General features: G+C 44.8%; 1 protein-coding gene across 1 annotated transcript in view; it reads left to right on the top strand.

Moving 5' to 3' along the window:
• Fbxo32 (F-box protein 32) overlaps positions 1–6323 on the top strand; it is a 40892-nt gene extending 34569 nt beyond the window's left edge. The window contains exon 9 of the mRNA XM_036208155.1: positions 647–6323. Within this exon, the coding sequence (XP_036064048.1) occupies positions 647–736 (90 nt within the window). The 3' untranslated portion in view covers positions 737–6323. The remainder of the gene's footprint in view (positions 1–646) is intronic.
• The last annotated feature ends 18848 nt before the right edge of the window (positions 6324–25171 follow it).

The following is a 25171-nucleotide window of genomic DNA, read 5'->3' as shown; positions in this document are numbered from 1 at the left end:
GCACATATGGGGACCTGAGTGTAGAGGCCTGAGATCACAGTCTCCTTTTTCCTCAATAGCTCACTACCTTTTTTTTTTTTTTTTTTTTAAAGACTGAACCTGGAGCTCACCAGATTGGCTAGACTAGCCAGCCAATGAACTTCAGGGACCTATCTGTCTCTGTCTCACCCCCAGTGCTAGGGTTACAAGATGCATGCCTCCATACCCAGCTTCTAGATGGGTACTGGGAATCTAAACACAGGTCCTCCTAGTCACATACCAGTCACTTTACTCACCAACTCTTTCCTCACCCCCTGAATTCAGTGACATTCTTTTGTTTCTCAGATTTATTGGCATTTTTAATCATAAACATGCATACATGTCTATGTGTGGTTACGTGCCTATGAGAGCAGTGCCTGCAGAGGCTGGAAGAGGGCGTCAGATACCTTGGAGCTGAAGTTAAGGGTGGTTGTGAGCCGCTTGACCCAGAGACAAGACTGGTGCTTAGGTCCTCCGCAAGAGCGGCGCATGCTCCTAACCACTGAGCCACCTCTCCAACCTCTGCAGTGGCATTCTTGACAGAGAGCTGCTAAGAGATTGGGCAATGCCTTGCAGAGCCAGGGAGCTGCCACTGAGAACTCAGCTCTAACCCTAATGCTTTTTCCAGGGCACTAACCATCCGTGCACAGCCAACAATCCAGAGAGCTGCTCCATCTCGCTTTCCCCCCAAGACTTCATCAACCTGTTCAAGTTCTGAATCCCAGCCCATGACAGCACGTCACAAGGCCCTGCTGATCAGATGGCTGCAAGTTCGGATAACTTGGTCTGTAAATAGTGTACAATTTAAGCATTGGCTTGAAACTTCTGAGCGAAGTCACTGAGAAGAGACTGCAGTTGCCAATGAGAATTTACAAATGTGAACTGGTACGGAAAAGCAGAGATACTGTAAATAAGACTTTTTTTTTCTCCCCTAACAATTTGCCAGCAAGACTATAAAGGCAAGAACTCTATGTCTGCCATGAAAATGGAGTCCTCTTGATGTTCATGGAAACTTCCTACTTCCCTAGGAAGAAAAATGCAAAACTCAAATACAAGATAGAACGCCCTGTTTACAATGTGATAATGTTGTTAAGACATAAGGAAGGAGGAAGAAAAGAATGCTACAGTTGAGAAGTCCTTGGGCTTTGGGTTTGGATCTGGGTTTGTTTTGAACAGGCAAAGAAGTCCACCCATCTGAATCCTGCATGGGGCATAAGGCCTTATCCTACGAAGATGCCACACAATGGTCTACCTCTAAAAGCATAGAGTGCTCTCTGGCAGCATACATTATCTAGCAGGCAATGTCTGTGTTTCATGTAAGTTCTTTCATCTGTAAAGTGATCTAAGATGGGAACGAATTAGGGAAAAAAAAAACCCTCTTCTTGGTTCTGATTTCCTTTTCCCTCTCCTCTCCAGTATCTATGCCTTCTTTCCCTTCCATGTTATAGTTCATGCAGGGAACCAGAAGGCCAGCTTAAGAACAGCTCCAGCAGAAGTCATGGAGAGCTAGAATTAGACACCTGTAGATGTGAAGGCTTGGCACTTCTGATTGAACTCTACCCTCTTCTAATTAACTTCTGGGCTTATCTGGACTTCCTCGGGTATCTTCATGGATTAGTGAATGTCTGTGAACATAGTAGTGGCGCCCAAGACCTGAGGCTTGAGAGACACACACTTTTCACACCAGCCAATTAAACATTCTGATAGCTGCTGTTTCCCCTTGGCAGGGTCATGAGCCAAGGCTCTTTCTGTTCTTTAGGTCCACCATCAAACTTGAGTCATCCTGAACTGGGACTTTTCACAAGCATGGTTTAAAAGGAAGCCTGGAGTTCCAGCCAGATAGAGAGATGAGTTCATCTTAAACTTGTTTCAGGACTGAGTTAAAAGAAAGAGTTAAAAGACAAAGGATCTCTGGGGGTCTTGCAAAGCAGAGATATGAACACTGTGGAAGAAAGCAAATCTCAGGACTTCAGGAGTTAATTCCTGGAGTGGGAAAAATGTTGTTTTTTACCTTTTATAGATTGTTGTTTTTCTACAATGTACATACATTTGCAGTTGTATTTGCTTTTTTTTTTTTTACTCTCCAAATAAAACTGCCACTATGCATGTCCTTGGCAAAGAAGCAGAAATAGGACTTTGTCCCGTATAAATATTAAGGAAGGTATTGTGTAACCTGAAGCATTGATGCTTGGGGTGGTCCTTGGAGGAGAGGAAAGATGGCCGAGAGAGCATATGCAGGAACAAGGGGCAGGCGATGCCTCTTCCTTCAGTGACACTCGGTACTGTGCAGGCAGATGGCGTCTGCAAGGCTCCCTGATTGGCAGTCTCTGCACTTAACACCGGAAGTTTTCCATACTTCCTTCTTCCTTGAGGGGCAAATTAAGTTGAATTTAGAGGCTCGGAATGCAAAAAGGGAGATGTAAAGGAACAAGAGTTGATGTATAAAGTTGAATTTTAGAGAGTTCAAACCTGTAAGGGTTTTCTATTTGTTCTATTTGGTTTCTTTCTTTCTTTCTTTTTTTTTTCAACTCTTCTCCCCAGAATGATTTTTACATTAAGAATGTAGGGGCTTGGACTATGAAGGAAAAGAAAGAAAAAAAGAAAGGAAGGAAGAGACAGATAGACAGATACTTTTTCCAAAATTGTCAGACTCTCTCCACTATCTCGCCTTCTGTAACGATGTGGGGTGGAGCTGGGTCTGCCATTGCTATGAAAAGCCCTGGAAACAGTGATTCTGAGAGACACTGCTAGGATTAGGGGCTCATGGCCTTTCACATGTTCTCATCAGCCTGTCACCACTGCTCTGCCATGTTGTTTGGAGATGGAAGGTTGTTGGGAACTTGGAGTTCACAGTCCCAGCAACTTTGCCTGCTTTGGACTGCCAGCAGAAAACCGATGAGCCGGTCTCGTGGAGCGTGTCAGCAAGGCACAAAGGCGTATATCACACATGCCCCAGGCAGCAACCTACCCAAGTGTAAGATGACCCTGGCCCCTGGCAGTGAGGTCTGAGCTTTTCGGAATGCTGACTAGGTGCCTGCAGATTCTCCATGAACCTTGGTCTCATTGGTATGTGACGCAACTGAGGAACTAATTGAAGAATGAAAAAAAGAACGTGGATGGGTCTCTTTCACTGGGTAGTAGAAACTAGGAAGGATGTGGCAGGTGGAGAGGGAGTGGGCCAGGAGTAGAAATGATGTGTCTTTGATGGTCTGTGGGGGAGGAGTGACAGAGAGAGCAGAGCAGGCAAGATGTCCATATTAGGCCAAGGCCAGAGCCTCTCATACAAGTAACCGGAGTTCAAAACTTTTGCTCCTAGGACATGAATAGTCTATAGAATTCCTCTTGGCAAACCCACCCAGGACTCCCAGACCTCCAGCACAAAAACTAAAAATCCCTGACGCAGAACTGCTGCTATAAAAGCAAGAGGGGCGTGGCTATAGAAATTGCTAGAAGAACTTTTCCAACACAAAGGGAAAGATACGTGTTTTCTCTCTACTCTACCTTCCTGTCCCTCCTTTGCATGTTGTAAAGCAGGACTAGATGTGCTCACTCTGAATTCATTCCGACAGCAGAGAGAAGGAAAAGCTTCTGCCCGAGCCATTTGAGCTAACCCAGGGAAATGGTGACTCAAAACATGTGAGAGCAGTCAGCTGAGTCTCTGAAGAGGGAGAACCATTCCATATAAAGTTTAGGAATGCTCCTCTTATTGTAAGAGCCAAAGAAAAAAAAATAAACCCACTGACACTAGGACCGTGTCATGACTCACCACTGCTGATTGAGCAGGTGCATCGGTGGAATGGGAGGGGAGGGCAGCAGAAAGGATCGGCAGTTACAAGGTGGAGTCCCCAGCCCATCAGCTGGGAGAGGCTTTCCGGCTAGTGGTGATCGATTTCAGATGAAAGTGGTTTGGACAAGATTCTTCCCCTGCAGAAACTCTCAGCAGAAGAGCCAATCTACTTTTGACTGTGAAGCCAGCTAGTGGGTGGCTCATCCTTGTGGCCTCACAAACCCTTTCCCATGAGGTGCTTGCTATGGACATAGACTCCTTATTTTTATTGTTTTACATGGAAGAGAAAAGGCTGGGGACTTGATTTGTCTAAGCAACTGGTATGATTCCCAGAGAGATGATAAATCATCACAGGAGGTGTTTAGCAGTATATGGTTCTCGGCATTCAAAACAATGTTTATTATAAAACATGCACCTGGGTTTATGTTTTTCTGCCTGGCTGTAGGGCAATAACATCTTGCTATGCAAACACTCTAAGTTTTATGTGTGAATTTTTGACTGTAATTTTATGTGTGCATTTTTTAACTAAACTATCATTTTCTATGCTGACATCTGTTGTTGTTTTTAATCTGTTTCCAACTATCTGAGTCTGTGAAGCATCTCTTCTGACTGGATGCTGGCTTGAAACCCGTCAGTGCTTAAACAGACTCAAACACCCTGAACCTCTGGGCAGACACAGGGATCTTACTTTGATATATCATGGGCCATCTATGGCTTCAACAAACAAGGTAGTAATTCTAAATTCTAAATTCTGTGTTTTCCTTCTCTGCTTTGCTGAAACAGAAAACAACACCACCACCTTTGGTTTTCTAGATGAAGGAAATTCCCACCCCAGACTTTAGACCAAGAAGGGTTGTTAAGAGAGGATGCATTCTGGCATTTCTGCCTTTCAAGATGCGGAAGCTTTTCCAGAACTGGCAGGGTGGGGAGCCTTCCTCTACACTCTCTGGGAAGTCAGCAACAGAGCTGAACAGAAACCTGGAGCTTCCTGATGCTAGAGCTCCGAGTCCACCTCCCAGCCAAGCACCTTGTGGACATCTGTAGATTCACGACACTGAGTGTGACTCTTCCAAAGGTCCTCACTGTGGGAGGCAGGGGAGACCATCCCATGATGGGCATCTGCCACAAAGTTTTCCAAACCTTTCAAGCCTGATGCTTTACCAGAGAAGTTAGGGGGTCCCTTTTCATTTTCACACCCTTCCACTCTGTTGTGACTATAGCATTCTACTGAGCACAGCCTGTTTACTAGGAAGTAACCAGCATGCCAGGTACGTGGTGCACACCTGTAATCTTTGCAGAGGCAAGAGAACTAGACTCCTAGCCTGGGCTACACAGCAAGGCCTTGTTTCAAAAACAGCAGGAAGCAAACACCATGTTTTGACAAATTCGACTTTCCCTGGGGTTTTACATAATGACCCTTTAAGAACAGACACAGGATCCTGGGAGATGGCTAGTTAATACAGTGCCTGCTATGTAAGCATGGGGACCTGGAAAAAGCCATCTTTAGTGCATGGGGAGTTCACAGGTCAGCCAGTCTTAAGAAACAAGTGATATCCAGGCTCAGTGAGAGACCCTGCCTCAAAAGTAAAAGTGGACAGAGATCCAGGAAGATGCTCAATGTCTGCCCTGGCCTCCAAATGCATGTGCATGTGCACACATCCCCAGGCATACTAGCAGGCACACGTACACATGCACACACATGCACATAGACACAAAAGAATAGATAAATGTTGACCTAGCTCCTGCTGGTACCCAAGCATGTCTTCTCCCCTGAAACAGAAAAGTACATTTAAGGCATCTATCCTCCCTGCTCCTTTTACCGGTGAGCCCCACTACAAGATCCAGTGAGGTTCTGTCTGGTGGGAGTTTGCTCTGATCAACCTTGTTTGCAATTAGCAGAATTTATCTCAGGAGGCAAGGGATGGTGACAGCCATGACGTTTGTCTGGTGTGCCTTTTTCAAAGTATCCTTGACTTCAGCAAGCAAAGCTTCTTGAGGAAGCTCTCTGAACTCAGTCCCTCCCCATTTGGCTGGAAATGGATGGCTACATCCAAACTCCAAGTTTCTGGATGCTCCATATGCTTCAGCATTACTGAACATGACTCTGTCTTTGAGTATAGATACATTTTTTAACTATGCACAAGGCTGTTTAACAGATGACTCCAAGCCTTGCTCCATACTTGGGAGCCTTTGGTGCCATCTTTATACTACCAAATGCCAGTCACCCCAGCTAAAGAGAGTGTCTGTTATAGTCCATGTCTAAGCTTAGAAGCTTTAAGTGTACTTTTTAAAGAAAACTATTAGGGTGGGTGGAATGTTTTAACTAAATGTATAAGGTTAGACAGATTACATGCAAAGATGATTGTTTAATATTGAATAATCTGAGTCCTATATAACTTATTTGCACACCTTTCTTGCATGATGAACTGACTTTTTTTATAGTTGTTTGTACCAGACAGTGGCATATTTTTGTAAACATTTTTTTGACACAGAATTGCAATAAATGTTTTTCCAACAATACACCCTGGGGTATTTTTGGTGTGTGTCAATTCAACTTGACTTATTTTCTGGATATATTTATCTTTCATCTTTGAAATTTATATTCCTACTCCCAGAAATTTGTTACCATGATGATAAAATTTCCCGGGAATGCATAGAAAAATAAGCTTGTGGATGAATACCAGCCGGAGTCCAAACTACACTGTTATGTTTAAGTGGGCTATTTCTATGTATTGATTGTATTGTAAAATGATTGGGAGAAAATGAATTCTGAAGTCATTATCATTTGTTCACCAATAAACACAGAACAGTTACTGTTTGCTAGATCTGAGCAAAAACACTGAGAACAGGATGATGAACAAGACAGAAATGGCCTCTGCCTTGATGGATTTTGGATTCTAACCAAAAGATACCACCCCCAAGAAAATACAGCAAGTAAATAGAAGTAGCTTGAGATGAGTTTTCTGAATGGAACAGTATAGCATTGTTTGAGGCAGGCTGGAGCAGAGGCTTCTCTGGGGATGTGATGCTGAGCTGTTACCTACCCTCAGAAGAATAGGGGTTAAAATGTCCCAGAAAGCAAGAGGTTAGAATCACAGACCCAGCACTTCCCTGCAATGTGGCCTGTCACACTTTTACATAACTCCCTCTGTTGCAGTCTGTAAGATGTCCATAGTTAAGATGTCAAGCAAGAAACACAGTTCTCACCTCAAAGGGGAGGCGAGAGTTTATTCTGGACCAAATATGGTGACCATGACCCAGGTACAGAGATTTAGTTTACTCCAAATTCCATGTTCCAACATGGCCACAGTTCCATGAAGTTTTTGTGTTGATAGAACAAAGTCATGTGTCGACTCATTTTTCAAATACGTTGTAATCAAGTAGGTGGGTTACAGCAAAGTGGGGAAATCCCTATTCCTGGCTTCAGACGCTGTCTGTGGGCATTCTTAGTTTTTGGATTGGTAGATGCTGGAAGAGTCTCTTCCTGCATTCCAAAGGATTTATCTAACCACTCACAAGGATGTTAGGTCACATACTGAGGTGGGCAGTAAACAATTATTAAAGAAGCTAAAGATAGCTTTTAAAATGGCTGGGAACTTGCAACATTCTAACCTCTCCACATCAGTGAAGTTCTGATTGCCTTGGTAGTCAATGCTTCTTCCCAGGAACCTTCTTTCACTTCCTAAAATAGACCCGATCCTTTTCCTTATTGTTGTGAGCAAAGGTCTGAGCAGAGCCACTTAAGGCAAGAAGGGTTTATTTCAGCTTACACTTTAAGAAGGAATACAGTCCATCACACCAGGAGAGACATGCAGATGTAAGCATAAGCAGCTGGAAGACAGCAGGTAGGAAGTGGGGCCAGGCTTTAAGGGCATCCCTAGTGACCCACTTCCTCTAGCAAGGGACCACCACCTGCTAAAGGTTTCATAGCTGTACAAAACACCACCACCAGCTTCGGACCCAAGAGTTCAAACACATGAGCCTCCAGAGGACAGTTCACATTCAAGACACAGTAAAGCTTACTGAAGTAAGAATAAATGTTCCTGGAGCCTGACCATAATAGGAATGCAAGAGATGTTAGCCAACATTATTGTTCATTGAGCAAAAAGAGTTTAAGAACTGGCCGGGCAATGGTGGCACACGCCTTTAATCCCAGCACTCGGGAGACAGAGCCAGGCAGATCTCTGTGAGTTCTACAGATCGAGATCTAGGACAGGCACCAAAACTACACAAAGAAACCCTGCCTCGAAAAACCAAATAATAATAATAATTATATATATATATATATTTAAAAATAGAGATGTAGATAAATATATATAAAGAGAGCAGCCAGTAAGGTGGCTCAGTACTTTCCACCAAGCCTAACAACCTGAGTCTGAGCCTGGGATTCACGTGGTGGAGGGGGAAAACCAAGTCCTGCATTATCCATGCACATGTGTGCATAACATGCACTAAAGAAATCATCTTTAAAGATCATTTATTTATGTATCTATTTCTACATGTACAGATAGAGACAGTCCATGGCTAGTCTCTCTCAGCACCTGATTCAGACAGCCTCCTAGAAAGAGAAGGAGAGTGAAGAAAGTCTGAAGGAGGCTTCTGGGAGGGGGGGGGGAGGCAGAGGGGGAGCGGAACCTAGTGGCTACAAGAGGCACTCAGCCAACTACCACATCCTGAGAAATCAGACTTGGCCGATGCCATTGAGTGTGACAGCAGAGCCATTCTCCACCCACATGAAAGTGTGTGTGGCTCACCCTTCCTGCACTTCCCAAACTGAGCTTTTTTTTCATTATAGTTTACTAGGCAGCCTTTTCTTCACTTCAGAATTATTCTACACAGCCCCTGCTTCCTTCTAAGAAGCAACAGAGCATCAAAAACACAAGACTATAGAGCCAGCCATCCCTCTGGTTTCAGTGAAGTGTACAGGACCTCAATGTGCCTCAGGTCTCATCTGCAGAATGGGTATGAATGGCAACAGTTGTGACCTGAGTTGGTGTGATGAGATGCATTCGTGTGGTTATCCAACTTGGAGTACATCTCATAGAAGCACCTGTTAGTATTCACAAGGTCCAGTTTGTGTTCTCTGCTTAGTCTTATAGGCCTGAGAAAAGACAGCCAACCTATGATCCACATAGTGCTAGTCTCAGGGTATTGTTTAAACCAGTGGTATCACCCATTTCATCAGAAAACATCGCTTTTTAAGCTTAAACCAAATTTCTGTCTCAGGAGCTAAAAAGTTGCCAGATCTTTCCTAAGAGTCATCTGGGGAAACAAGAAGACTTGGAAAGGACCATAGGACCTAGCTGGGAGTCAATAATTTAAAAAAAATAAATAGGGGCTGGAGAGATGGCTCAGAGCACTGACTGCTCTTCCAGAGGTCCCAGGTTCAATTCCCAGCACCCACATGGCAGTTCACAACTGTCCGTAATTCCACTTGCAGAGGGTCTGACACCCTCATACAGACACACATTAAATAAATAAATCTTTTTTTTTTTCTTTTTTTTCCAGAGCTGAGGACCGAACCCAGGGCCTTGTGCTTGCTAGGCAAGCACTCTACCACTGAGCTAAATCCCTAACCCCATAAATCTTGAAAGAAAGAGATCAAGAGAGAGAGGGAGAGAGGGAGAGAGGGAGAGAGGGAGAGAGAGAGAGAGAGAGAGAGAGAGAACGCGAGCGAGCACGTGAGCACGCAGGAGGGACAAGGACAGTTAACTGGGGGTAAATAAGATTTTATATATATGTATGTATGTATATGTATATATACATATATATGTATATATATATGTATATATATATATATATATATATATATATATATATATATAGTTTGTGTATAAAATGTCATGAGACCCACTATTCATATGCTAACTACAAAGTTACAACACAATATTCTCCAATCAGGTATACACATGGTTTAGTGTAGACACAACGACATTTAATGTGTTTACTGAACCAGCTCTTCTGCGCCTGTCCTCACACACAGCATGGGGTGAAAGCAGCATATGCTCATAGGATCATTGAGGAAACTGAGTGGAAAAAAGCACCCAGCCAGGCAGGGTGCACACGCCTTTAGTCCCAGCACTGAGAAGGCAGAGGCCAGCATGTGTCTGTAAATTCAAGGACAGCCTGGTCTACGTAGTGAGCTCTAGGACAGCCAGAGCTATATAGTATACAGAGAGATTCTGTCTCAGATAACACCATCACCACACACACACACACACACACACACACACACACACACACACACACACAGGAGGAGGGGAGGGAGGGAGACAAGGAGGTAGGCACCTAGCACAGTAAATTGAAAAGTTAATACTGCAGTCACTCCCTTTGTATTGGGGTGGTGAGACACTGGCCTAAGCATGATGCTGGATCTTCTAGATTCAGCAAACTGAGGCTGTGTGAGCCCAGGACCTACACCCCTGCGGACTGGAGGGGTGAAGCATGACCAGTCTTGCTGGGTCCTCCTGGGAATGCAAAGGCGCAACCACTTTTTCCAAAACAGAGACTGATAAAGCATTACCCTAAAATAACTCACAATTCAGCAATCCGGCTCTGGACTTTTAAAACATTCACATGAATTTTTCAATCCAAATTCAAATTAGAAAAGGCCTAATTTCATTCTAGGGTCCTGAGCATGTACTGTGACAAGGGGGCCAATCCTGATTTTCCTGCTCTTCTCAGATCAAGCCCTGCCCTTCATCCAGGCTGCTGCTTGGAACTGGATGCCACCTCGTTTAGAGGTGAATTTCCGGTCCTTAAAGTGGGACCTGGGCCACCATGCTTACCTGTGGTGTTTACATAACCACCCCAGCCCCTAAAGGATGTCAGTCTGTAGCTGTTTCTTTGTAGGCCTGTGGCTGGAGAGGAAAATGTGGACAACAGCCCCATCTGTCTGTGAAATGGAGGTTCTCTGAGAAGCAGCCAACCCCTCTAGTGATGCCATGCAAGACATCTATTCATATTAAATCACCAGAATCACACTGCCCTGACCGGAACATTGCTATGGTCTCATAAATAGCACTGTCCCATCTAATTAAGTTTCATATCTAATTGTACCATTTCCCTATTTATAATACCCAATAGCTTAACACCAAATCTAGTCATGAGCGAAATCTTGGTAGTTTTTCCTCCTCTTCCTAGTCTATTCTTCCTATTCTTTTCTTTCTCCCTTCTCTATGCCCCTTTTCTCCTCCCCCCCCCCCCCCTTTAATCTTTTTTTTTTTTTTTTTTTTTTTTTTTGCAGCGCTGAAGATCAAACCCAGGGCCTTGCAACATATTAGGGCAATTGCTCTGTCAATTACTGACATACCTCCCAAGACATGTTTTCCTATTTTGTCTATACTCAGCCGGTTTGAAAATCTGTATCCTAAGATTTGCAGTTCCCTGACGAGGACACCCACTGACCATCAGCACGCCTATTTCACGGAACCCACTGTATAATCCAGATCATCCCAAATCTTGCTGCAGTCACATCTGTGGAGTCACTCTTGCTGGGTCCATTAACATGTTCCCATGAAGGCGTGAGGAGGACAAGGAGGTCTCGGAGAACTATTGACACTACCCATCCTAGACCCCAGTGTGAGTGACCTTGGCCTCCGACATCCTCTGTTGCTCCTCCTGGTGTTGTCCATACCTTTAATCACTCCATTTGCTAAACTCTCCAAATTATCCGACTGGAGCCCTGGTTTCCTTCCAGGCCTGTGGCCCAGAGACCAGACTACAGAGACCTCACCTGTATTTCTAGCTTCAGCAGGTCCCAGGTCCCACACAAACACTCAGGCCTTGCCAATCTCTCCAGACAACAAACCTTTCTTCTTTTTTTTAGCCAATCACTTTTTAAAAAAATTTCTGTTTATTCATTTTACATACCAACCACAGATCCCCCTCTCATCCCTCCTCCTGCTACCCCCACTCCGGCCTCCCCCCACCATCCCCTCTTCCAACAGGGTAAGTTCTCCCTGGGACAGCTAAGCCTGGTACATTCCGCTGAGGCAGGGCCAAGCCCCTCCCTACTGCATCAAGGGTGAGCAAGGTGTCTTACCATAGGTAACGGGATCCAGAAAGCCAGCTTATGCACCAGGGATAGATCCTGATCATATTGCCCAGGGCCTCTCAGGCAGACCCAGCTACACAACTGTCTCTGGTATGCAGAGGATCTAGTACGGGCCCATGCAGGCTCCACGGCTGTCAGTCTATAGTTCTTGAGTTCCTTTGAGCTTGGTTCAGTTGTCTCTGTAGATTTCCCCATCATGATCTTGACACACACCCCCCTTGCTCATACAATCCCTCCTCCCTCACCTGGACTGGACTCCCGGACCTTGGCCTGGTGCTTAGCTGTGGATCTCTGCATCTGCTTCCATCAGTTACTGGATGAAGGCTCTATGATGACCGATCTGATTACCAGAGTAGGCCAGTTCAGGTACCCTCTCTACTACTGATAGTCTAAGCTGAGGTCATCCTTATGGATTCCTGGGAATTTCCCTAGCACCAGGGACAAACCTGTCTTGTGGACTTGGCATCCAAATCGCCATGGCAAAGGACCCAGTATGAGAAGGAAGGTCCAGAATCTCCTCATCTTGCAATGCTCCAGCCACACTCACCCTCTTTCAGGTCTTTGAATTCACCAAGTTCTTCCCCACCTCCAGGCTTTTGTAGAGTTCTTTTTTCCTAGGCTTTCTCACTACTAAATGTCGCCTACTCAAGGATGCCTTCCACCACTACATAATGCAAAGTGGGATCTGGACACACACCCATGTTTCAAAGTTATTATTTTACATTTTAATTCTTTTACAGTGGCACAGAACACACTAGTTAACTATTTGGGTAGGTTTTTTGTTGTTGGTTTTGTGTGTGTGTGTGTGTGTGTGTGTGTGTGTGTGTGTGTGTGTGTGTATTCTCTACTTGGCTGCCAGCTCCTTGAGCAAAAGGAATGTGTCTCAACAGTCTTTGGGTGACTCTGACAAAGCTTTTGTTAGATATACTATGCAGTTACATCTTAAACAGTTAGAAGCAGTAGTTAATATGGACAACACAGACTTTATTTCAGTGTGAGCCAATTGCTTATGAACTCTCTGTCCTGACCAGCTGTGACCATCATTGTATCTCTGCTATATTACATGCAAAACTTTGAGTATAACTCCATTTCAATAGATTTTAGGAATGCTAAGTGTTGGTTGTTTTTGCTCTTTTGAGGGGTCCCTCCACCCAGCTCCCAAATAATCACACATGAAGGCTTATTCTTAATTATGAATGCCCGTCCTTAACTTGGCTGCTTGCTAGCCAGCTAGCTTTCCTTAACTTAACCCCTCTCTTTTGCCTCTGGGCTTTTCCCATTCTCTTACTTCTGTAAATCTTACTCTTACTCCATGGCTGGCTGTGTAGCTGGGTGGCTGGCTCCTGGAGTCCTCCTTCTTCTCTGGCTACTCGATCCCTCCTCCCAGTATTCTCCTTCTATAGATACTCTTTGCCTACCAGCCCCGCCTATCCCGTCTCCTGCCTTGCTATTGGCCGTTCAGTACTTTATTAGACCATCAGGTGTTTTAGACAGGCACAGTAACACAGCTTCACAGAGTTAAACAAATGCAACATAAACAAAAGTAACACACACAAAAGTAACACACCTTAAACTAATATTCTACCACAGCCAAGTATGTGTCTCTTTCATCAGGATAAAGATGAAAGTCATCTCAACACCAAAGAACAGCATAATTCCATCTGTATAGATTAAATGACATGATGTCATTTAATCCTCTTAACAGCCATATAAAAATAGGGTACTGCTGTCCTACTTTGCTTCTCTGCTGTGATAAACACTGTGACCAAAAAAATAAATGTGAGGAGCAGGTTTATTTCAGCTTACAGCTCCTGGGTCACGGTCCAACGGTGAAGGAACTCGGGCAGGAACCGAGGGGCAGAAACTGAAGCAGTGACTGTGGATGTGGAGGAGTGCTGCTAAGTGGCTTGCTTTCCATGGCTCTCTCAGTTTGCTCTCTTATGTAACCCAGGACGATGTCCAGAGGTGGCCCACCCGCAGTGGGCTGGGCTTGCCCACATCAATTCTTTTTTTTTTTTGAGACTGGGTTTCTCCTGGAACTCTTAGACCAGGCTGGCCTGGAACTCAGATCCTCTTGCTGCTGCCTCCCAAGTGCTGGGATTAAAGGCGTATTCCACTACACGCAGTTTCCCCACATCAATTCATGCCCTACAGACATGTCCATGGACATATGGATGGAGGCAATTCCTCAAGTGAGGCTCTCTCTTCCCTGATGACCAGTTTATATAAAGCTGACAAACACTACCTAGGACAACATACCATCTCTGATGGTTAACTTTAATTAGCAGCTTGACTGTGAGGCACCTAGATCAGTAAAGCGCATGTCCAGATCTGTCTGTAAGAGTCCCCAGAGACCATTAGATCTTGAGAACACTGACCTAATGAAAGGAGCCATCCCTTGATGGAGTCATGTTAAAATGGTGTCATTAGGATGCGAAGGGAGGGAAGAGGTGGGGAATATCTGGAGAAATAGATCACTGGGAGTATGATCTTGGGGAACACAGAATGCCCTGTCCTCTTCCTGTCTTCCCCTTTCTCTGCTTCCTGTCTACTGCAACATGAACTGCTCTTGACCTCCCTGCCATGATGGACTGACTGAAACAGCCAAAAGTTTCCTCTCTGAAACTGTTTCTGTCAAGTATTTTGTCTGAAAATTAGTACACCAATTAAGAACACAGATTCTAGGATCACGACTTAGACGCACATGCCAGGGCTACCACTCTTGCATAATCCTCAACCTTAATTTCCCTTTCCTTTCTTCAGCTAGAAAATGGAGATCATAGTGCTAACCATGTCTTATGATTGTTGTAAGTGTTACATGTGTCCTAATTAGCATTAACTGTCACTTGACACAGCTTAGAATCACCTGAAAAAAAAAAGTCTCAATTGAGTAACTGGCTTTATCAGGTTGTTCTGGAGGCATCTCCGTGATGGACTGTCTTGATTGTAAATCGATGTAGGAGGGCATAGCCCACCGTGGGCGGCACCATTCCGTGGACAGGAAGACCTGGGCTGTACAAAAAAGCTAACTTGTGAGTGAGCGAGCAAGAAGTATTCCTCCATGGTTTCTTCCTTCAAGGTGCTGCTCAAGTCCATGCCCTGACCTCCCTCAGTGATGGGCTGTGACCTGGAAGTACAAGATAAATAAACCCTCTCTTCCACTCAGTTGCTTTTGGTCAGTGTTTTATCACAGCAACATAAAGCAAACTACAAGGATGTAATAACGCAATATTTTTTTTTTTACTAGTTCAATGCTTGTCACATAGAAAGTATCCCAGTAATGTTAGTTACCTTGGAAATGTTAGTTACCTTATTATGAATTGCTCTTTGAGGGCCTTCTGATGGACTTACAGCATCATACTGTGCCAGCACAGAGAATGAGTCATCAGGCTGAGCTTGCCCTTTTAAGAGCTCAGATTCAGAGTCTGCTATGAACTCATCCTTGGAATCCAAGAGAAGCCAGCAAATGTGCCCATCCAAGTGGCTGTGTTCAGTTTACAGTCCAAGCACCATCAAACCATGTTCTCATTTCCTTTCTAAAATAGCTAGCTGTGCTCCCCAAGAGAGGCCCTGAATGACTAGAGTTCCTTAAATGCCCCAAAATTCTCTGGAGAGAAGGAATGCTTTTTTTAAAAGTAGGCCCAGCTTTGAGAGGAAAAACACGAGGTTACATTCTCTGAAGCTATGACAATGTAACTCATTTCCTGTTTTGCTCAACTGTCTAGACACATAAGCATTAGCTGTGAGTCCCATCATCAGGATAAAAAGAGCAGATTAAGTATGAATGTGGCCACAGGAAGATTGCAGGTTTCTACCTTTGTCCAGTGACTCCACGGAAGCAGGAGGTTTTGCATTTGTTACCCCTTTTCCCGGTAAGAAAGCTGTATTTCGATGCAGAAATAAAGAACATCTTTTTCCCTAAGAATATATTCGCCCCTTGTTAATGTTAATGCAGTTTCCCCCATAGTTTTTGTCTGGTTTTGTTGAGGGGGCAAGGGTTGTTTTTGATGCAGGCTCTCACTATGTAGCTCTGTCTGTCCTGGAACTCACTAGGTAGGCCAGACTGGCCTTAAACTCACAAGAGACCCACCCCACCCCCTCTGCCTCCTGAATGCTGGAATTGAAGGCATGCATTACCACATCTGGCCTTTCCCTAGATTTTCAAAGTCACTTCAACATAGCTTAAGGCATCTTTTCTTAGGAAAGAATATAAAGCTATCTCAGTGTCAGGGCTGGAGAGATGGCTTATCAGTTAAGAACATTGGCAGCTTTTCCAGAGGACTCTCCTGAGTTCAATCCCAGCAACCACATGGTGGCTCACAACCAACTCTGGTGGGATCTGATCCCCTCTTCTGGCAAAAAGGCATGTATGCAGATAGAATACTCATACATAAATTAGATAAATCTTAAAAAAGAAATATATATATATAATATATACATATTGATTAAACAGACTATAACCCCAAATAAATTTGTGTACTAACAAATACAGTAGACTGGATATGTTGACTTTTTAAAAATATATTATTTACCAACTGAGAATTTCACACTTGCATACAATGAATTTTGATCATATTCCCTCCCAACTCCTCCCCAGCCTCCCCCTCCCCCATACATTTACTTTTTGTTCTTCTTCTAGCTTCTGCTTCATAAAATATCTGATAATTATTGTTTTGAATATACAGTCTTTCTGTTGTTTTGCTTGAGACAGGATCTCACTATGCCACCATGGCTGGCCTGGAACTCTCTGTATAGACCAGGCTGGCCTCAAACTCAGATCCCCCTCCGTCTGCCTCCCAAATGCTCAGATTAAAGGTATGCATATACAAGTAGGGACATACACATACACACAAATAAAAATCAATCTTTAGAAAGGAAGAGGCTGGGTGGTGGTGGCGCACACCTTTAATCCCAGCACTTGGGAGGCAGAGGCAGGCGGATCTCTGTGAGTTTAAAGCCAACCTGGTCTACAAAGTGAGATCCAAGACAGCCAGGGGCTACATAGAGAAACCCTGTCCAAGAAGAGGAGGAGGACACAATGATGACCTTGGAGGTACTAGGAGGCATCTGACCATGCACCATGCTGCAGTATTAAACTTCATGGACATGATGTAATTGGGAAGGATGTCTATAATGTCCTTGTTGTAAGTGGAGTTTCATGGTGTCTGTAAGTTGCTTTCAGTTTGCTCAGGGGGAAAGACTTCTACTAAGAGCAAGAGAGCTCTCCCCTGCCAAGAACACGAACATCCATCCCTCCAGGGTTCTCATTCCCAGGCCCGATGCTCCCCCTTGTGTACCAAGAGAGCAAAATGCATTCATCAAAATGGATTTCAAAACCAGACTTCACAGTGAGGGAGCAAGGCTCCAAGACTTTCAGAGACGATAATCAAAGTGGCACACCTATGCCAGACATGAGACTATGGAAGGGTCAAGAGTTAAAAGCCATTCCAGGCTGCAGAGGGAGGCTGTTTCCAAAAGAGTCACACTTCTACAATTTTTTTTCTTTTTTTTTAAGCTGAAGAGCGAACCCAGGGCCTTGCGCTTGCTAGGCAAGCGCTCTACCACTGAGATAAATCCCCAACCCGAGTCGCACTTTTTTAAAGGTACTCACTCCCAACCCTAACAGTATCGTTCCCACTTCACCTCCATGGATGTGAAAACCTAAGTCTCAGTTTGGGGGTGAAGGGAGACATGGCTGCAGAAAGGCCAAGATTGAGGGGAGCCTATCGCAGCCTTGCCTATGATGGGCATGATCTTTGGAGACTGACAGCTCTGGGATATATCCCTATGTTGCTCATAAACTCAGTAACCTCTTTTCTGTGGGGGAAGGGAGTTGGTTTTTCAAGTCAGGGTTTCTCTGTGTAGCTCTGGATGTCCTGGAACTTGCTTTGTAGACCAGGCTGGCCTCGAACTAACAGAGATCCACCTGCCTCTGCCTCCTGAGTGCTGGGACCTGGCTTTGATTACCCCTTAAAGCACCAGCTTCTGTATCTGTGAAGTGGGAATGATAACTGGACCTAGATTAAAGGGGACTGAAGAGGGGCCAGTAATTTGTTCTGATATAACTAGATCATTCTCTTAGGATGCAGCAATTCTCAAGTCAGAGCTGGTTCAAATCATACTCTAAACTAACTACTCTGGGTAAGTAGAGTCTATTTCTTCATCTGAAAAAACAGGGATAATAATTCCTACTCCATAAAGTTAATAGAGATTAACTGTTCATACACAAGTTTTGGGCAGTACCTGGAACCAAGCTGAGTATTTGCCAAGCATTAGCTACCATTATAGATCCCAAGATGCTCTTTTAAAATTATTTTAGAGAAATCACAATACATCTACCATGAAATTATAAGGACTGTAAATACTGGTGTCTATTCTTAGTTCCTAGCCCCTATGTTTCTAAGCACTAGAAATACTAGAACAAACACTTGTTCTAATCTTTGGTTGGGTCCCAGGTTACTGACACAGAACTCCTAAAGGCCTTGTAGACAGAGGTGCTAGAACAATCTTTCATTCTATTTAGTCTCTGATGCTGACATCCACTTCGTGCATTTCTTGGGATCTCCTGGAGTATCTCTTACTCTATGGCAAACTCTGCTTTGGTTTTGCAGGCAGGCCTCACTCTGCAACCCAGGCTGACACTGAGTTCTTCTTGCCTCAGCTTCTTGAGTGCTGGGAGTAGAGGCGGGAGCCACCACCATGCTTTGCTTCTCTTCCGCATGGGAGCTCATCACCAGGAAGTCCAGGCCATGAGAGGAAGTTTGGTGTTTTCAGCCTCACCCCACATCCTCCAGAGGAGGCCTGAAAATGGAGAAAAATCTCTATCATCATAATAAAGTCCTCGTTAAAAAATTTTAGCCAGGGACCAGGTAGTGGTGGCACATGTCTTTAATCCCAGCACTGGGGGGTTGGGGGGGGCAGGGAGGCAGAGACAGGTGGATCTCTATGAGTTCGAGGCCAGCCTGGTTTACAAAGGGAGATCCAGGACAGGCACCAAAACTACACAAAGAAACCCTGTCTGGAAAGAAACAAACAAACAAAAATCCCAGCTGGGCAGTGGTGGCACACATCTTCAATCCCAAGACTTGGGAGGCAGAGGCAGGTGGATCTCTGTGAGTTCAAAGCCAGCCTGGTCTACAAAGCAAGTTCCAGAACAGCCAGAACCATTATAGACAAACCCTGTCTCAAAAAACCAAAACTAAGAATCGCTGCACTGTTGGGTTCACGGAGCCCCTGGACTGACAGATGAGTGTGTACTGGGAGGTTGGCACAGTCCAAGACTACTGAGCGTGACTAAAAACTGTGGTAATCTCCTAACACTGTGGATATTTCACCCACCAAATGGTGATCCTTTTGTAAATCAACCGATCCAGACCTCTGAGGTGAACAGCACATGTGAATACGAAGAGGCAAAACCTCCTATACTAGGGACCATCCCCACCCTATATGGCTTTCCCTGTGCTGTTCATTTTCATTTTCCCACACCCATCTCTTCCTCTGACACTCAGCTCCATGCTTTATCAGCCCCAGTCAATGTTAAACGCATTCGTAAATTCTGTGAACCATCCTAGCAAATCTATTCAGACTCAAGAGGAAGTCGTGCGAACCTCATCTTCTAGCAGGCCGATCAGAAGGGTGAAGGGTATATAATAGCCCACTACTTGTGATTGGCATTTGAAGTAGTATGTAGGTAATACTGAGACCGTCACCCACGGGATCTGACTCAAACCACAGGCACTGTCAAAACCGAATTCTCAGACGCCCAGTTAAGTCACTGGAGAACTGACTGATCCTGCACATCCAGCATCACAACTGTAGAATTCACATTATTCTCAAGAATCTGATCATGTGCTATTCAACTGAGAGATCTCTTGTAGCTGGGCTTGCCAAAGGATCACCGTGCCTTTGGCGAGATCTGCAACATCCATCCTTGGAAGAGGAAAAGGAAAAGACTTAAGGAATGGTTAGTACAGAGTCCAGATTCTTATTTTATGGATGTAAAATGTCCATATTGCTGCAAGGCTTCCACAGGTTTCAGTCATGTTCCACAGGTTTTCGGTGTAGGTTACTCCACAGTACTGTGTCGACCTGCAGGAGGAAAGGTCAGACTCACGTTTGTTCACAAGAAACGAAGTGGGACAAAAAAAGACAAAATACTTGTGTTCAGGTTGGGCACATGGCTTCTGTCTACAAAGCAAGTTCCAGGACATCCAGGAATACATAGTGAAACCCAGTCTCAAAGGAGGGAGGGAAGGAGAGAGACAGACAGACAGAATTTGTACTCATTTAAAAAAAGTTAAAGTGGGTAAATTATGCATACATAAGAGAAGGGGAGATTTCTTTAATTTTTATTTCCTTTATTTTGGAAGGGGTATTGCGTGTGTGTGTGTGTGTGTGTGTGTGTGTGTGTGTGTGTGTGTGTATGTGTCTGCTTAAGTCAGCACATGTAGAGGCCAGAGCTCAACATTATGGCCTACCAGTTTATGCGGTTTTTTGAGACATGATTTCTCTGTGTAGTTTTGGTGCCTGTCCTGGATTTCGCTCTATAGACCAGGCTGTCCTCAAACTCACAGAGATCCTCCTGGCTCTGCCTCCTGAGTGCTGGGATTAAAGGTGTGCGCCACCGCCATCCCAGTTTATGTTTTTTAGACAGAGTTTCTAACTGAACTTGCAGCTAGCAATTTCAGTCAGGCTAGGTGGCCCCTAGAATCCGCCTGTCTGTGCACATTCAATGTTGGGGTTAAAGACATGAGCTATCATACCCACCTTTCACATGGATGTTGGAGAAAGACACCTCTCTTAGAAAGATGTTTTGGGGGGTTTGAAGAGTCTCATAAACTGTCATCTTGCTGTGTAGGCAGGAATGACTCTGAACTCTTGATGTCCCTGCCTCCATCTCCTTTTCAGTTTTTTGTTTGTTTGTTTGTTTGTTTGTTTGTGGTTTTTTTGTTGTTGTTGTTGTTTTTAACCAGAGCTGAGGACCGAACCCACGGCCTTACGCTTGCTAGGCAAGCGCTCTACCACTGAGCTGAATCCCCAACCCATGCCTCCATCTCCTAATTGCTGAGATTACAAGGCACGTGCCACCTAGTAGCTGACACCATGGTGGAATTTGATTACAGAATATAAAGAAGAACTGAGAGACTGGAGAGAGAATTCAGCAGTTAAGAGCGCTCATTGCTCTTGAGGGGACCAGGGTTTGATTCCCAGAACCCACTTGATGGATCACAGCCATCTGTAACTCCAGTTCCAGGGCATCCAATGCCCTCTTCTGGTCTCTGTGGGTACAGCATGCATATGGTACACAGACATACTTGTAGGCAAAACACCCATACACATAAAATATGTATTTTTTAATCAAAGCAAAAAACTAGGGATTGAACAACCTAGAAATTGGATCAAATGGTAACATACATGCCCTGAAGCAGGAATACCTGGATTTTTGTCAGTCACCACTTGTGTGGCTTTGGATAAGTTATCTTACCTTACTGTGCCTTAGTTTTCCAATCCCTAATAGGGAGAAAATGATAGTGTCTTATGCTATAGTTTGAAGATTACAGATTAAATGAGTTCATGTACATCACAGCTTAAAAGAGCTAACTAACCAACAACTGGTTTCTGGTTACTCAAAGTGTTTTATCGGGGCTGGAGAGATGGCTCACTGGGCCCACACAAGCACAAGGACCTACTGACTAGTTTTAAGTCAATTTGACAAAAGTTACAGGTATCTGTAGAGGGAATCTCAACTGAAAAATTGCTTCCCTAAGATCAGGCTGTAGGCCAGCCTGGAGGGCATTGTCTTAATTAGTGACTAAGGGAGGAGGGCCCAGCCCACCGTGGGTAGGGCCACCCCTGGGCTGGTAGTCCTGGGTACTCTAAGAAAGCAGGCTGAGGGCTGGAGGGATAGCTCAGTGGTTAAGGGCACTGGCTACTCTTCCAGAGGTCCTGAGTTCAATTCCCAGGAACCACATGGAAGTTCACAACCATCTGTAAGGGGACCTGATGCCCTTTTCTGGCATAAAGTTGTACATGCAGAGCCAGCCAGGAAACAGCACCCCTCCATGGCCTTTGCATCAGATCCTGCCTGATAAACTATACTATGGAAACTGTAATAACCCTTTTCTCCCCTGAGTTGCTGTTGGTTATGAGGCTTCATCACAGCCAACAGAAATCCTAAGATAAGGACTAACAAGAATTTGGATCCCAGAACCCACCTAAAAGCTGGGCAGGCGTAGCAGCTACCTGTAATGCCAGCAGTAGGGAGGCAGAGGTGAGGAAACCTCTGGCCAGGACTGGCAAGCACTGGATTCAACAAGAGATCACGCTTCAGTAAGTAAAGTGGAGCGAGATCAAGGAAGACATTCGGCATCAACATCAGGCCTCCACATGCACACCCACATATGAACATGTATACACACATGCACACACACCAAAAATACAAACACACAGATGAAATACAAAATTGCCTTTCGGAATATGATCCGTTCTCCCTCTCCTCCCTCCCTCCCTCTCTCTCTCTCCCTCTTCTCTCTCTCTCTCTCTCTCTCTCTCTCCCTCCCTCCCTCCCTCCCTCCCTCCCTCCCTCTCTCTCTCTCTCTCCCTCTCTCTCTCTCTTCTTCCTCCCCCTGCTACACAGTCTCATTTGAGTCTCAAAACAACTCTACCAGGAGAGGCAGCCCAGGGAGACCAAGAGGCTTCCTCGACTAGCAAATATCAAGCAGTGATGGAGAGCTATGACTGATAGAGAATTTTTTTTTCTTGTAATCTGAGTACAGAGACAAGATCTGAGCATCTGGTCACAAAGAGCTTGAATGGAGCGACTCATCAATAATCCACGTCTGCAGGAAAGACACGTGCCAGCACAGTAGGACTGTACTAACATGGGCCCTTCAATCTGCTTCCAATGTTCTTCTCAGAAATTGTTCTAAACCTCAGCTCCCCATGGAAACCTCAGGAAAGACTGCCCATTGACTCAAGTGTAATGTTGCCAATACTCCTCCCTTGATAAGAACGGGTACTATTAAAAGCCAGGCTCCCCGAGACACCTGCTATATAGTCTATGGGTATGGCCCCAGTCTCTGTGGACTGAGAAGGTAAAAGACAGTAGCTCACCCTCCAGCACTGGGCTATCTGGTTAACTTAAAAGAAAGGGAGAATGCATTGTGTCTACGATCACCTAGCCTCAGTAGGAGACACAAAACAAGAGACTTTACACCCAGGTTTTTGACCAGGAGCTGGAATTAGATGCTTACCAAGAATGGAAGAATTAAAGTAATTAAGTCAATTCCTGGTGTTCTTTGCTATCTGCACAAGTTATTTATAACATTTTCCCACACCAATAGGTAGAATAAAGCTTGGAGCTAAGGCCTGAAGAACCTGTCTGGAAAAGGATGGCGTAAGTTTGGAAAAAAGAAACAGAATTGAGTTGTAACTGTCTGAACCTAAGATACCTCCCACAGGCTAGTGTCTGAATGCTTGTTTTCCAGCTGGTGGTGCTAAATTGGAAAGCTCTGGAACCTTTCGGAGGGCCTCACTGGCAGAAGCAGGTTACTAGGGACAGGTCTCTGAAGGTTATACCCAGGCCCCAACTCCTGCCATGCCTTGGTGCATTCTGGTTCCTGATCCATCATCCTTTCTTTGCCAGGATGTACTGAAACCATGAGCCACGGCCCTTCATCCCTTAAATTGTCACGCTGGAGCTTAGTCACAGTGATGCAAAAGTAACTGGGTACACTATTCAAAAACAAGAATCCAGCAGCCCTTCACCAGCATTGGCCAGAGAGCCAGTGGAACGGGCACTTGACGTTCCTGTTCCCGAGCTACACATGGTGACTCACGTCCATAATCCCAAGAGTCGGGAGGCTGAGACAGGAGAATCGCCATATATTCTAGGCCAGGCTGGGCCACATAGGGAGTTCCACACCAGCCTGAGCTCCAGAGTTAGGCCTGAACTCAAAAGCAAAGCAAAGCAAAACAAAACCACCGGACCTCACAAAAAAATCTAATACAGAAACACACATGGAGCGGTCCTAGGGCTGATAACGATGACATTTTAAAGAACGATTACAAATAAATAAGAACTAGACAGAGACAGAGAGAGAAGGGAGGAAGGAAGGAGGGAGGGATCTCCTAGGAACCCATGCTTCAGTTAGAACCGAGAGAAATCAAGCTGGGCGCAGTAGTGGATACGGATAATCTGAATACTTGAGAGGTGGAGTCAGGAAGGCAGGCACAGTTCAGTAAGTGATGGCTACAGGAGCGTGGGGGTGGGGGCCCACTGGTTCACAGAATTGGGAAGTTCAGAAACTGGTGCTGACTTCAAGCATAGACTGCTACAGCTGAGGAGTCTCCTCGGGCTTCCTGCAGTCCCTACTCTGCATGCCTGACTGCTGCAGCCCGACCTGTGGCAGTCCACCTACACCCCAGCCTCCAGGCCTCTGGGCAGCAATTCCGAACATCAATCAATCCACAGAACATCTGGTCATTCTTAAAGGTATCCAGGGTGGGGCTCAAGCCAAGGGCTCAAGTGATGTGCCTATACCCAGGGGCCAGCAGGACCTCTGAGAGTCCATGAGGTTATTTTAGGAGTACTAGATAGGAAAACAAAAACAACAACAAAAAAAACAAATGTCTTCTGTTGCTTCTAAGGAATCAAGATTATGAACGGGGTCGTTTTACAGGCTTGAAGCCATACAAATTTTCTCCTGACAATGGCTACCATAAGGGGTTTTCAATTTTGAGGCAGCTGGAAAGTTCAAGCGTCCATACAGACATTACTGGTGTGTATTGGACACACTGGTCTTTCTTTTTTTATTTGGGGGGGGGGGAGAGCGCGGTTCAGAGGACAGTCTCTAAACCTCAATTCTCCCCTCCCAGTATGTGATTTCTGGGAACTGACTCAGGTCATCAGACTTAACTGTAAGTGGCTTTACCCGGTACTGAGCCATCTTGCTGTCCTTGAACTAGACATACTTTTCAGGCCCAAATTAAAGTCATAAAATAAGAAACTGTCCAGTTCTGGGGCTGGGAAGGTGGTTTAGTCAGTAAACTTATTTGCTGTGCAAACCTCAGAAACTGAGTTCTATTCCCAGCAGCCACATAAAAAATAATTTATGATTATAATGTGTGCATGTGTGAACAAGGAAGAACGCAATGAGTTCAAGACCAGCCCAGACTTCACAGCAAACACCAGGCCAGCTATGTTTTGAAAAAGAGTCTCAAAAAAAAAAATTGTCTTTAATTTTACAGCAGAACCACAAGTGAGAAACATTATAACTGCATCTTTCATCTTTCATACAAAATCTTTATTT

This window comes from Onychomys torridus, chromosome 16, assembly GCF_903995425.1.
Source record: "Onychomys torridus chromosome 16, mOncTor1.1, whole genome shotgun sequence".
In the NCBI taxonomy this organism is placed as follows: Eukaryota; Metazoa; Chordata; class Mammalia; order Rodentia; family Cricetidae; genus Onychomys; species Onychomys torridus.
This window is presented reverse-complemented; position numbering and strand designations above follow the sequence as displayed.